This window comes from Apaloderma vittatum, unplaced genomic scaffold (assembly GCF_000703405.1).
Source record: "Apaloderma vittatum isolate BGI_N311 unplaced genomic scaffold, ASM70340v1 scaffold313, whole genome shotgun sequence".
NCBI classification, from domain to species: domain Eukaryota; kingdom Metazoa; phylum Chordata; class Aves; order Trogoniformes; family Trogonidae; genus Apaloderma; species Apaloderma vittatum.
This window is the reverse complement of record NW_009706207.1, coordinates 167,194-181,908: the sequence shown is the minus strand read 5'-3', so window position 1 is coordinate 181,908 and position 14,715 is coordinate 167,194. Positions and strand designations below refer to the sequence as shown.

The 14,715-nt window shown below is 37.6% G+C and overlaps 1 protein-coding gene across 1 annotated transcript in view; it reads right to left on the bottom strand.

The window, feature by feature from the left end:
- PRKCE (protein kinase C, epsilon) overlaps window positions 1-14,715 on the bottom strand; it is a 284,427-nt gene that overhangs the window by 102,762 nt on the left and 166,950 nt on the right. The window contains exons 3-6 of the mRNA XM_009865685.1: window positions 5,083-5,242; window positions 3,733-3,767; window positions 2,279-2,364; window positions 3-135 (exon numbers count right to left, since the gene is read on the bottom strand). Of these exons, the coding sequence (XP_009863987.1) occupies window positions 3-135; window positions 2,279-2,364; window positions 3,733-3,767; window positions 5,083-5,242 (414 nt within the window). The remainder of the gene's footprint in view (window positions 1-2; window positions 136-2,278; window positions 2,365-3,732; window positions 3,768-5,082; window positions 5,243-14,715) is intronic.

Here is a 14,715-nt window from a genome sequence, read left to right as displayed (position 1 = left end):
ACCTTTGCATTGTAAACCTTGTCTCAAAAGACCCCAGAGTAATGAACCACAGTGGTCACAGAAGGTGGGCACTTTGTAATTGTGAATGCTGAACTTGTGAGGCATGTTGACACTGAAACGCTGGGATCCCACTTGCTGAAAAAGGAAAGCACAGAGTATTTAATTCTAATTAATTTCTTTCCAATCAGTGTATGCCAAGGCTCTGTTATATTTTTAAACCATGTACAATTCAGAGAAGATGAAATAGGTCTATGCTCAGATGATGACCTTTGCATTAGACACACTCCAGCTCCAGAGTTCTTTTCACTACTTTTTCGAGTGGAAAGAGGGGGAAGGGCTGCTGTTGTCCAAGAGATAAAGACTCAAGTCTGCTTCCTAATACTTCTGGGAACAACAATTACATAGCTATCAGGAAAGATCTCTTAATGTCGAAGACAAGGAAGTCACTCCCAATTGTTTTAGGGGCAGGAGGCCAAACTAATACAGGACTAAGAAATAGAAATATATCGCAATCCCTTTACCTTTTTGTATTCCACTCTTCTTTATAATATAACTTTATGATTATGTCATTGATAAATTGTTTGTGTTCAAGGATTCCAAGGTACAATTACTTATTAAAGGATGTCATTGATATGTTTTTATAGTGACCACTGTATAGCAGGAGATTTATTTCCATGTTTTCCCTTCCCTTTCCTATTACCGCTGGCTTCTCTCCAATGATCTAGTACCCCTTCTAAACAATGAGAGCATTATATCAGCAAAGCATGCAAGTCGCCACCAGTCTGGAGCCTGGGAATATAAATCCACAGAAGATTTTGTATCTTCCTGTGAGTACTATGCAAAATCAGCACCAGCCAAACACAGTCTTTTATCGCAATCCTATGCACGTGATCAAGTTTTGGACAGAAAATACTGGTTGTGAACAAGGTACTAAAGAATGTTTCCAGTATGCAAAATGGTTGTGAATTGCACAGGAAGAGTAAGATCAAGTAAGTGTTTCAAAGTCATAAGAGAGGCTTAAAACCACTGTTACACACAACTTTGACTTGTAATTTAAAACTAGGCTTTTTCAAGCATATACAAGTAGGGTTTTAACACATAAAGCTGGCCAAGGAACTGGGATCACCCAGAGATTACCTTGCCTAACACTCTGTAGTGAAAGGCTCTTGCTGTTGCCCAAAACAGAACAGGACAGTGAGTGTTCATTAGCTTTTCCACTAAAATACAAACAACTTCTGTATAAGATAAAGCATTGACTGGTTACAGTTGAGGGCTACAACTATTAAAAAAAACCATAAATGCCACTACCCTCCCCAACTGTCCCCTATCAACCTAGCCATAAAAGTATTCCTCAAAGCTGAGTAATCTAAGGGAGCTGAACACAACAGCAGTCACACAGCTCCCTGGTGTATGACCGTCTGCAGAAATTAACATTAATTTCCTAACCATGCCTAAAAGGGTCGTCTTAGTTGAAAGAGACCTTTAACCCAATGGTAAGGATTGCTTTGTTCTCTCTTCTGATCCAGAGCTGAATGAGCTGCTGGATGATATTTGCCTCCCTGACAGTACAGTTCTGATGGTAGCTAATTTAATTTTCCAGTGATGTCTTAATTTATTTAAGTACATGATAACAAAGCATACATTGTGTTAATTCCATTAATATACAAAAGCTTGCTAGAGGTAGGGAGTAATTATGCTGCAAAACCTGTTTGCTATGCAGTACCCTGTGTTATCACTGCACAGTATCCACGGGCCTTCTTCAACATACGGCTTTTGTTCTACATTTTGATGGTTTGGATGCAATCTTTGTTGAGGTGAGACTTCGCAAGCAAATTCCGGGAAGTCTTTTATGTTGATGCCAGATACCCAAGCACACTGCCTATCGTATTGGCTGCTAATGATGCAGTCACATAAAATGCAGTTAAAGAATAAAGGGTTCCAGCCTGTTTTCTTCTGAATTAAAATGACAAAACCTGTATTAACTCAGAAATGGAGAATGTTAAAAATGAAACGGAGTGGCAATACTTCACTGAGACTTTAGGCATTCAGATAGTATAATGACTTTACTAATTAGAAATAAATTGCTGTATAATAATTCCCATGTAAATGAAACTGTTATGTTAATCTGTCATTCCAAAGTAAATGCTGCATCACAAGACAATCAGAAGGGCACATAGAAGTCTGTAACATTTATTGATTAAACAGTGGAGATGACACACTACTTTGAACAGATGAAAGTCAGAGTTGTATCTAGAAAATTTATTTTATAAACATTTACCTCATCGTGAGTTTCCTGTTTTTTTAAGCCAGCACACTTCGTTATTATAAGTTCATGGCATCTCTTGTGGACTACACAAGTGCAAACTATAAACAAAAAACAGAAAAAAAGAATGAGTTTTCATGAAAACTAATTTGAAAGCAAAAGAGTGATCTCAGAAAACTAGAAATGCCAGAATTTGAAAGGTTGCTAGTGGCTGGTGACTTGGCATGTCCTATGAAGTAAGGCTGGTTTACAATAGCACATTTTAATGACTTTTCAAGAGACAAAAGAATTTTAAGAGAACTAAAACAAAAATCTCAGTATGCAAAACTACAAAATACCTTCTGAAATATTAACCATAACTTTTCTCATTTTTACATATTTGATTTATGTGATAAAGTCTGTCCACATTATATGAGACCCAACAGCAAAAACAATTCCTGCCTGAAGAGCTTCCAGAGGAAAAGAGACATACAGGTAACTCATTGTAGAAGTCAAAGAATAGAAAAAACAAAGTTGAACGTTCTTTCTGTAATACATTATCTTAAGTTGATAACAGTAAAAGGTTTCAGGAGGCAAAAAATGCTTTGTCAATATTCACACTGATTACTTAACCGATGAATAAAATTTGCAGATATGACATTAAACTGTACAAGGTCTCTCATACTGTAGGATTCAAGGTCATGAAGTGAAGAAAAAAACCCTTCAGAATGAAATAATGAATTTAATTTTCTTCTAGGTCATTGTTGTAAGAAAAAAACCAAACAAACAGAGCTCAAGGAACCTTTTTTGTATGTTAATACAGTAATTCTTATTATAGCATGTAAAACCATTATTTGCACATACTTATTTACAACAAAATTTTGCCAAGTCTTTTGTAAGTGAAAAATCACCGCTAACTTGATTATTTCTACTTGTCAGCGGAGAATTAAGTACAAAGACGTCATCATACTGCATAAAAAAATTAGAGTACACAAACTGAGTTGAAAATGGAGATGAAAATGAAGCATTTCTGCAGTCTTTGCTATAACCTCCTCTAATGATGACCTCTATAATTATCTCATCTGTTTAATTACAGTCTTTGCAATTACCTGGCATTTTTAAACATAGCATCTTAAGTAGAATAAAGAATTCACAATTTCAAAATGCAAGAAGTAAAAAATAAAGAAGCCAACATCTGCAGATATTCCCTCCCGAGCTGCACGTGCATCAAGAGATACATAGGATCTGCCGTTCCATGATGTTAACTGGGCTCCCACTTCATGTATGATGTCTAAGACCAACAGTTTTGAAAAATTCTACCATCACTTTCTGTAAAGATTATATCTTTGGTGAGACAAACTTATTCTAATCATCGTGTGCTGATTTCTTGGCACTGCACATACACCACGTCTGATGAAAATATCTTATTATTATACATTATAACATAACACATATATATGCAAACTGTCCTCCTGCAGATTTTCGCTTACCTTGACATTGGTATCCCTGTTTTCCTATTACACCCCTGAAAACAAAACAGTGTTTCAGAAAATTAAGAATATGCATTTTTAAAAGCGAAAAACATTTTTGCCTTTCTTTACTGGACATGCACGATTTTCAAAAAGAGCTTCTTATAACCAATAATTTGATAATTGCATGCCTAGACTGAGATCAGTTCAAAGCACGAACCACATTACAGCTAAGAGGTAACAGGTAGGACAATAGGTTGCAAAGAGAGTCAGAAGACACATTCATTGCAATAAAATAGGCAAAGCTAAAGGGTATGTAGAGTGGGAAGGCACAAACCGGTAAAATAGTCACCAAGCAGGTCTCTAAATAGACAGAAGATTGCATTTTCCAGTACTGTTGCTTGAAAACATCTTAGTCTAACCTGCAGATATTTCTTAGCAGAATGTACATGAGTTCATGTACAATTCACATAATTTCACATTAAGACTGATTCATTACACACTCCTAAGAAATACTATGGATCACATCATAGATTATGTGTATTAAGGTACAAATCAGTATCTCTAAGTAATTTTGGAAAACAACAACAGAGTTGCTGAAAAATAATTGAAATATTAACGTCTCCATGACTTTTCCCTATCTGAAAATCATGAGTACTCGAAACTAATGTAAATAACTTCTGCAAGGAAGTTCTTGAAATACATTATAACAATAAAGACCCTGTACACTGAGTACCCAAACCCCTGGATCATAGTCTAATATACTTGTATTCCATTAACTCCAGTAGGATGTATAGGAGCTTGAGATTTCCTAGGAGGAAGATAGTGATACTTCGGCATTGAAGAAAGAATTCAGTCTTCTTGTCAAAATGTAGAGGTAAATCCACACTTTGGCACCTACAGAACAATAGACTGGCTGTCTACCTAGGATTTATAGTGTGCACTAGACAGGAAAAGATTGAACTTTGTGGTTCAGAGAAATAAAAACACATTCTAATATCTGTGATGGAAGTTTAAGAGTCTTCTATTATCGTCTGCAAAACTGGTGACAGCTTAAAATTAAAATGAAGCTACTACTCTACATCATTTACAATTCAGGTTCTACAAAAACATGAGGAAAAACTTTTTCACTGTGAGGGTGACAGAGCACTGGCACAGGCTGCCCAGGGAGGTTGTGGAGTTTCCTTCTCTGGAGACTCTCTGAACCTGCCTGGATGTGTTCCTGTGTGGCTGCCCTAGGAGATCCTGCTCTGGCAGGGGGGCTGGACTAGATGATCTCTAGAGGTCCCTTCCAACCCCTGACATTCTGTGATTCTGTGTAACTCCTCAATTCAAAGTTGCAAGGAAAGCAAAGTCAGAGTTGCTTCATACCATATAAAATCTCTGCAGTGCGAACAATATGTTGGTTGTCTAAGGTAGGTGGCCATAAACTTGTGTCCATTAACCTGATGTACTCTGCGTCGCACAGCGCCCTGCCGCTTTCTGGGGCGCATACGCTCCCGGAACACACGTTCTTCATTGTCTTTGGGTGCTGAAAGAGAGGAAGAAAGAGTAAATACTTGCTGTATCAGACATAAATGTGGGAGAACTCAAATGCAATACGCAAGTAGATATTCATCAAAAATAAAAAAAATTCTCTCTGCCTGGCAGTGCAAGATAACTTACTTTTTCTTTTTTAGCAAGGGTTTTCATTGCCTAGCATAGGAATTTTTATTTGTTCTAAACCTCTATCCGTAAATTCATGCTACGCTGGGAATAAGTCTTTTGTGCTTTACCACTATCGGCACACTGGAAACCTCTTTAACAGTAATTACACAGATTCTCAAAACAGCTCAAGCTCAGACTTTCATCTCATCTGATCTTCATGGAAAAAAAGAATAAAAAACTATCAAAAAATCCCAACATTCCCTGGTCCCCATACGCTCGAAAGCGCTGACACAAGTGCCAGAAAGCCAAGTACAAATACATATTATCAAGCAGAAAAAATATTCCATCCAGAACTGATTACTTTGTAGAATTCCTGATTAAGATCTGAGCTTCAGGCTCTAATAACCTACTTTGATACACACACACCTTCAGTAAAATGTTTAAGTGAGGGATTTTGTTCCTTTTAACCAATTCCCATTCAATCATACATGAGATTTAATCGTAGCAGAAGTAAAAAATGAAGTTGATATATCTCAGAATGAAAATCTTTGGAAAAAATCCTCCAGAGTGCATCAGGCCTTTTTTCCCAAAGCTTTATTTTGAAAAGTATCAGTAACTTCTCCATAGTATTAAGCAAAAGCTGAGGATTAACTTATTGTTGAGGCAATGAAGTTGTTGTTAATGGAAGTCAGATTTTACAAGCATTCCTTGAGCCACCTGTGTCTCTGCACAATAGAATTTCAGATTTGGAGGGGGCCACATTCAGTCATCCGTTGCCAGATGAATCTGTGCACTCGCTACCGCAGTGCACATAACATTTGGAAAGGTATTTAACACTTGCCATTCTCTGAATTTCAGCTACTCTGAATCATTATGATGACCTAAAAATGCTTTGTTCTGCTGCAAGCTTGCCTGCAAGTGAAGGAGTTCTCCAAGGAACAGTATTTAACAGTAACACACAAAAAATCAGAAGTCCAAGAACAACTCAAATCTATAATAATCTCAAATTATTTTACGAATACTGAAATAAACCCTATTTTTGAGGGTTGTAAAATTAAAAGGTATTGATTTAGGAATTCCTAGAAAATGGTCTTAAATAAAGCCAACACATGGATATATCCTGAGAAAACACAGAGCACAGACGCACAAATCAAGATCAGTTTCTTTCAAAGCACAGCAAGGGCTAAATACTAGAACACTAGCAAATTCATTTATGCATTAAAAAGCCTAAGCTCCTTACACATTAACATCTTTTAAAACTTCATACACAGGGTGGGTTTTCATCCTAAAGAAGTGGCATCTGTGGGATGGCCAGAATAGCATTACTTTTCTACTCTAAATGGAGCTCTGGGCAAATAAACGTTAACTTGTACACAAAGCTACCCCTTTTTTCAATGGTAAAATACAATAAAAAAAAAATGGCTTTAGGTGTTTCTTCAAGACAGAGGTAAGAAGTACCAAACAGTTATCAATTATGCTTATTTTAATGCATTAAGCAAAATTCTGATGTCTAATAAATACCACAACTCCTTGAGAGAAAGACTGTCTTCCACATAGAATAAGTAATGAGAAGTTGGAAATTCTACGAAAGACTCTGATTTCCAGCTTCTGAATGATTTATTGACTTTATAAAGCTGCTGAAAAATCGTTTAAAAGTTATAGGAAATAATTCTATATTAACACAGAACTGGATTTTTTTTGTTAGAGTTCAGATTGTGGAATTTGCTGTATCCTGGATGTGAGAAAATTAAAACCTCCTTCTCCTGGAAAGGGTTCACAAAATGTTATGTGCTTATATGAAATGAACAAGATGTTCTGACAGTGCACAGCTCACACTTGATATGATAATCAGTCTACAATACAGCTTTTCTCCTTTTCTCATCTTAAGTGTAATTCTTCACAGATAAAGCACCTGCAATATTACAGAGTGGATAAAAACTTTGGCTAGAAAAATATCATGACACTACTTTATTTTCTTTTTCTTACCAAAGTCTTAAAATTAATTTTACTGTACTACTTTTGGTTCGTTATCCAATACTTCTATGCAATTCCATTTTTCACTTAAAATACTTAGGGTTAAAATAAAACACTGAAACAGTGTATTTTTCAGAAATGCACTGACTTTAGAAGCGGTACAAGCAATACACCTGAAATTATCAAGTAAAACCACAGGCCTCAATTATTGATGTAATTTCCACACAAACAGTGTATCTATGTGTGAGAAGGATGTTCAGACAGCTCAAGGAAATGTAGTTTTCTTGGTCTGTCTTGGATAACATTGGAGGGCCATTAGCCAATCCCCCCCAAACTGTCTCTCCTGCCAGCCTGCTGTTCCACATTTATCCCTGAAGCCCAGCACTCGGCCAAACCCGTGCACCACACCCTGCTTGAGTGTCGAGCTGCCGAGATGAACCGTGTGTTCGAGAGCGGTGATTCCACTGGCACCTCAACTCTCCTTACGGCCCCTGTACAGGACTTGGCTGGAGGGGGCTAGAGCAGCCCCTGGCATTACAGCGCCAAACTGGGCACCAGTCTTCTGTCAAAGCAGACCAGGTCACCTGTGATCTATACACAGGGTGTGCGTTCAGCTAGCTTTTCGTTGTCACTCAGCAAACCCACATAAGCAATGCTTTTCCACAGTCCTCAAGCAAAACGCTGCCACGTCTTGCCCGGCTGCTGTGGCTGATGAGCACAAAACCAGACAGTGACTCCCTCGGAAGCAGATGATGCCATCCGCGCTGGCTCAAACTCAGGGTTGCGAACCACTCGTTTCTAGCAGCACTAATGATAGTCTTACATTTAAATTAAAATCTATTTATCCCATACTGAACAGTCACACTGGAGATGTTCATTTAACAATCTGAAGACATCTACTTAGAAAGGGAGCTACCGTGCTCTATCCGAACTTCTGACATTGCTCGAGAGCAGAAAAGCAAAGATTAGTACAGGGAGTACTTGGGAAAATCTCCAGCATCCATGTGATGCAGTCAACTAGTTTTTTCAAGATATACTTTAGAAAATACTAGCATCCCAAGCAAAATTGGCCCTTTAAATCGAGTTTTAAAAGAAAAAGTGTGAAAGCAGTATTCTAGAAAATATCATTTGGATACTGCATACTGTGCGTGACATTTTATTCATAGTAGAGGAATTCAAACTAAAATTAAGTGGATTTGTTGTAGTCAGTCTATAAGCAAGTTCCAGCGTAACTTACAGTATTTCTACTAAATAGTCAGTTATGGTTTCCTTAGTAAAAGCTGTTTCTTTATATAATGTACATTCTGGCCCCTGTTTTGAGTTTGAGTGCTTCAGCTCTTTATTTTATTCAGTTTATCCTTTTTAATGCATTTATTTAACTTTCATTTTCAATGGAGGTAATAAGAAAGGTTCATGATAATTTCCAAGCATTCATGGAGAATACTGTCAATGCAGCACATTGAATTTACACTTTATATGACGGTATTTGAGAACTGGCAAATTTAGAACTAATTGTGTCTCAAAACTATACCCAGTAATGCCACTACTTCTTTTCACTGCAGCCAAGAGTAAATTTTGAGTTATTTGGAAAACAATAGCATATAATTGCTTTTATAGACTCATATGTACACACAAACAGATTGCCTATGCTTTCAAAGGCTGAAAAGACTTGCAGGCTTAACTCCAAGCTCTTAGAGAGATGTTATAAAAGTCAGAAGTACTTGGCATACAAAATAGCAGAGAATTCAAAAACACTTGCAAAATGTCTGGAACTATATTTAATGATATTGTTTTAAGTATGAATTGTAAACTATAACTTAAAAGATAAGAAAGTGACACAATGCTCAGCAAACCTCAAAGAGGGAATGATAAGAGTAAAAAGACCCTGTACACCAAAAACCAAAGGCTCAACCATGTCAGGTGTCACTTCATGCTAAGATGGTTTCACAGCATAAATGAGAAGGGCTCAAGAGCACTAACTGCAAAAGACAGAACTATCCTGCGCAGCAAAACGCGCCAGTTCCATTTCTTATCCTCTTTGTTGCTAGTGCTTAAAGAATTCTGACAACTAACAAAAATATGGAAAACATAAAGCAGAAAAAAAGAGAGAAATTATACACACAGATTAAGGTAAATGTTACCATATAATTCATAAAGTTGTTACTGATGAATACAGAAATTAATTGGATAGTTTACAATAGTCATAGAAAGAACATGAAATTTTTCTATATCTTTCTCTAGAAGTATAATATTTCTATACTATTTCTTTTTAAAGGAATAAACATGCAGGTTTTGCTTACTATATCCAGAATCTGTTTTCTTTAGGAAAGGTGACAGGAAATTTCTTGTTTAATAGGAGAAGAATCAGATCCCTAGATAACACTATATTGTTAAAGAAAATGAAGATAACTAGCATTACTAAAGAAATGAAAAAAACCCTCACAGAATGCCTGAGATTTAGAATAGAGAGGTGTCTTGACAAGTCATGTCTGTTAATGTGAGCTACTGACTGAATGCATTGAAGAATAAATCGCATTTTAAAGTATATCAAGCTCAAATATGGTGGGTGGTTTTGTAGCATGGGTTCAGGCTCAAATTTATTTGTCTTTGAACATGTGCTTATCTTTAAATGCCTAAATTCTTGTCTAAAAGAAGGATTCTTCCTACATGTATTTAAAGACTTCCCTTGACAGGCAAACAGATAAAAGTGATTGGGGTTGTGACAGGCACACATTTTCATTTCAAGGCTTGTTATACTTTCCTTTTTTTCTAAAAAAAAATCCCCAAACCTATAAAGCTATCCAAATGATTATTTACATACAATTCAAACTTTTTCTACACACCTAATAATTTTCAAAAACACATTCATTAGCTAACTCAAAGCTGAAGGGTCAACAGTAACTTCCCACACCTTTTCAAATGGAAATACTTTGACATTTGTTTGACTTAACAATGGCGAACGTAAAGTCCAAAGTACTGGAGTCTTACAGATGCTGAAAGTCCAGTTGCAATTTCTGCACATGGAGAAGACCACTTTAGCTTTTAGAAATGTCCCAGCCTTGCTGTCTGGCAATAATTTGGACCAAGTGTTCAAAACTAGGAGCACGAAGCCTGGTATCTGAAGCAACCGAGTGAATGATCGGCTGATGTCCCAGCTGCTGCAGCAGACGCTGGGGTGAAAGAGGATTAGCTCCCCTACATGCTCAAGCAAAATTCCCCTTCAAATGACTTTGAGACTTTCCTTAAGAAAGACTTCACAGGAAGAACCCTCACAAGTTTCTGTGCTCCATCTGCACAGGGCTTGCAGAATTAGTGACAACTTACACAAGCATGAGGTATTAACAACGTGGAATTACACATGGTTGTCTTCAGATCATCATACAAAATGTTTTAATTAATCTAATATTTGATGAACAGATTTCAGTTTCATACGAACTGTTGATTAGACAACTGGTAGAGGATGGATAAAATACAGGGTGCTACGTCCATTTTTTAGACCCCTGGGGGCTCACACAGATGACACAGATACTGACCTCATCTCAGAGGGTGAGTGTAGCAATTCCAGCTATCAGATCCACAGAGTAAGCAGATCAGAGACAGATTCCTCCTACTTCCTCTCTGCTGGTAGTATTTAACATTACTGACTTAAAAACTACGGTATTCTTGAAATAAAGAACTTGTAAGTACAATTTTCACACTACCCTTTATTTGACAAAAGTTATATTGCTAGAAATACAACAGAAGTTATTGCTATACGACAGGTTTTCTGAAGAGTCATTTGAAACCTCAAGGATTTTAAAATAAAATTTCAGCTTCCAAGACAATTTCCACAAAACAGAATTTAGAGCTGTTTCATTTGGAACAGCTATGCCACAGACAACAGGACCAAAAAAATAATAAATGCTAACTAAAGTTATTTTAGTCTTCCGGTGTTATCTTTCAGGAGGAACAAACAGCCTCACTCTAAACACAATGCCCTTATGTTGATAAATCTGCAATTGAAATTAGAGAGGTGGAAATGCATTCTACATATGGTAAATAATAAAGCTATTATTCAGGAGAAAAGTCTTACTCTGGGTCTACTCATGTTGTAATTAGTAATGTAAAATAGTAATCTGTACAGTGTAGGAGAGTTTTGTCTCATAACTTGACACGACAAACTTACAGGAAGAAAATTAGTTTGTGACATTCAGCTCATGTTGATACAGTGTTAGCAATAAGTAGTATTAGTAGCCTGGTCTTAGTATCGACAGTGTTAAGTCCTTGTCAGGCTAATGAGGTGCACTATTTCTTATTAAATCAACTACTTACTAAAGCTAAATGAAGCACACAATCTTGAATGAAGAAACTACATATATATTACATTATATTAATATTATAACTTTGATCGGACCAAAAGCCGTCCTTGGGACTAGATTTCTCTACTCTTTTTGCCACAAACCTGCAAACATGTCCTGCAATATAATTGGGGCATGCTCCTCCAGGCATGCCAGCCACCCGTGGTGGTAGTGGTGGTGTCAATACTCCAGTGGGACACGGTTATATTGACTGTCTTTTCACTGCTTTCAAGGAAAGAAGGAAAATGTGACAAAACATCACAGTCAGGACTACCGTGGAAGATGAACTTTCAAAGCGCTGTACATATGCATGCTAATTTTAACAGACCTCCAGGCTATGAATGTATCTGTAGGGTCAACGGACCTCCCTGCAGGGTCAACACCTGAGCTGCTGGCCTTTGTCATTTCCTGGAAAGGAAACGGTGTTGTGATGCGAAGAAGCAAAACAAGCATTGTGAAAATTTCAGGACAAAGCCCTTTCTCCCAGAGGTAACTATTAAACCAGATAGGTCCTGAATGACGGTATTTTAAGCATGTGTTTGTGACAAATCAGAGAAGTTCAGCAGTCTTTTGTAACAGTTGCAAAAGCTATGTAGAACGTCATGAAACAGAACTTTGTATGACTGGGGTTTTTGGTCTTTCAAAAAAGTTGTTTCTTAAATACTTTTTCAAGCCCAGCTTTGTTCCTTTGCCACAAAATACCACAAATATAAGCGGCAGGCACCTAGGAGATGCACAAACCCAGCCCCCTGCAGTTGGGAAGGGTCTCATGTACTTCAAGCATCCTCAACTTTTATTTTTCTTGTGGTTCTTGAAAATCTCCACTGAGGGAAATTCCACAACATGCTCGTGTATCTTGTTTCACTGCTCTGGCAGGCAGGTTGTTTTGCTAATAGCCAGCCCAAACCCTTCTGCAGTAAGTTACACTGAATGAGTGAATGGCAACCTGAAAAAGCAAGTTTTTGCCAGCACAGAAAACTCCTGAAGTATCTGTAGCAAGGCAACCATTGTCCTGTTGTGCAAAAGACCAGGGGCTGAGGACGGCCAGAGACGCAGCAAGATGTCACAGAAAAGATGACAGTAGAAATTTTGCATACTTTTCAGGCCACAGCAAGACAGAAGCTGCTTTGAACTAAACAGATCCCACGTGGAAATCCCCGTCACCTGCTAGCTGCAGAGAAGCTGTGACATCTGAAGGTAGAAAGGGGAATGAAAACCACTTCCTGCCTTTAAGCTACTAAATCGCCTTGATGGTTCCATTTCCAGATCCCTCTCCTGATAGCGACTTGTTTCCATCCGAGCTTAGAAGTGCAAGTGAAAAAACTCGCTTGTGCTAAAATATCCATATTAAATCTTATAATTCCATGTAACCACGTTAAGGACCTACGGTGCATAACCTACGCAGGTCAGAAGATGGCTTTCAAAACAACAGTTTTTTAGAATGCTTATAACCATCATGAAGCTCAAGCCTGTGATATATGTTCTGGTTTCAGAGTGGCAGTGAAATACTCTTCCCTACAACTAGGAGAGATGCCATTCTGAGGTGTCACCACTGCAGACATAAGAAGTACACACGCTTCAGTAAGTTTACTTTGAAGAAGTGATTCTTTCTGCTTTCCAAAATTTTTGTTCATTTGTTTCTCAATGACTTAGTAACTACTTGCTTGCATCCTCCACGGACCAAAGGGAGCCCACCGCAGAACTGCTTGTAATTCAAAAGAGCCTCACACAGTGCCTATGTAACACCTGAGAAAGTCAGAGAAGATTGCACAGCAGCTCCTTTATCCCAAGCAAAAAAAATCCCTCCCATTAGTCAGATCGATTTTGGTATACATTTAAAAGCACTGAATCCTCAATACTTTGCTCAGAAAATGCTCAGGAAGGCCAGAGGGAGTTTCAAGGGCCAGCAGAATGACAGTGATATATTAATATTTTATTTACAGAGGGATTTTTTTTATATTTTCAGATAATGGCAATGATATTTTTCAACAAATTAAGAGAGGCTGTAAAAATTTGAAACTACCATTACAGTAGCAAGACACAATGCATCTGTACCTTCGTGTAAATAAACCCACTGATGAGATTGTAATGGTTCTGATACACAGAAGAAGATTTGACCCCAAGCAGTAGGCTGTGTTATTAGAAATAACAAGTGAGATAGTCTTCTTCATAGCCACTGCTTGCCAAATGCTTTCTGGATGCCTCATATCTGTTTTCTTACCGTAATTACAGTAGCTTTGTCTGCTTAGGCAAATAACTCACAATACTATTAAAATCCCCAAATTATTAAGTGTTGGGAAAAAAATCTTTCAATAGTCAATCAGGAAAGCAAACTATTATTATTTCGAACTGACTTTAAAGGTTCTGTTTTCTGATGCAAGCTGATACTTACGGTTGTCCATAGAAACAACTAAGGGCTGTCCACAGAAACTGTTAAATTTTTTCTTGTTCTTATGACATATTCTCAGTAAGTTTTTGAGTTACAGAATGGAGCATAGTATTTCGAAACATGTTAAAAACAAGCACCTGGTTGCCACCGGTATCTGAACTCATCTACGTCGGCTCTTCGCCTAGCCGGAAAGCCAAAACTGTTAAAATTTTGGACCAGCCTGCAGGAACAGCTTGCGATCAAGGTGTCAATGAAATACACTCTGGGACAGCTCCACCACGGCAAGCTGGTGCTGGTTCTGCACAAAGGAAACCCTGAGACTCACCTCACGGATGGCACCGAGACAGCCTGACACAAAGATCAAGCTTTTTAATATCATCACAGGCAGTTTTAATCACATTTCATCCTTTCCTTCACCACTTACATCTTTTATAAATTGATTCTACACACAAACAATATGATACATCCTTGCTCAGCAGTGAGGCCTGCTGGGTATCCAACAGGTAAAGGAGTGGATCCTGTTTTGGACTTCACAGATTTTTTTTTTTTTCTTGGATGGAGGGTTTAAGAGCCTATAAGTAATCAACCTTTGGACTTTTAATTTCTCATAATTCTACTGTTGAACTAACAAAACAAGTGAAAGATAGTAGTGTTATG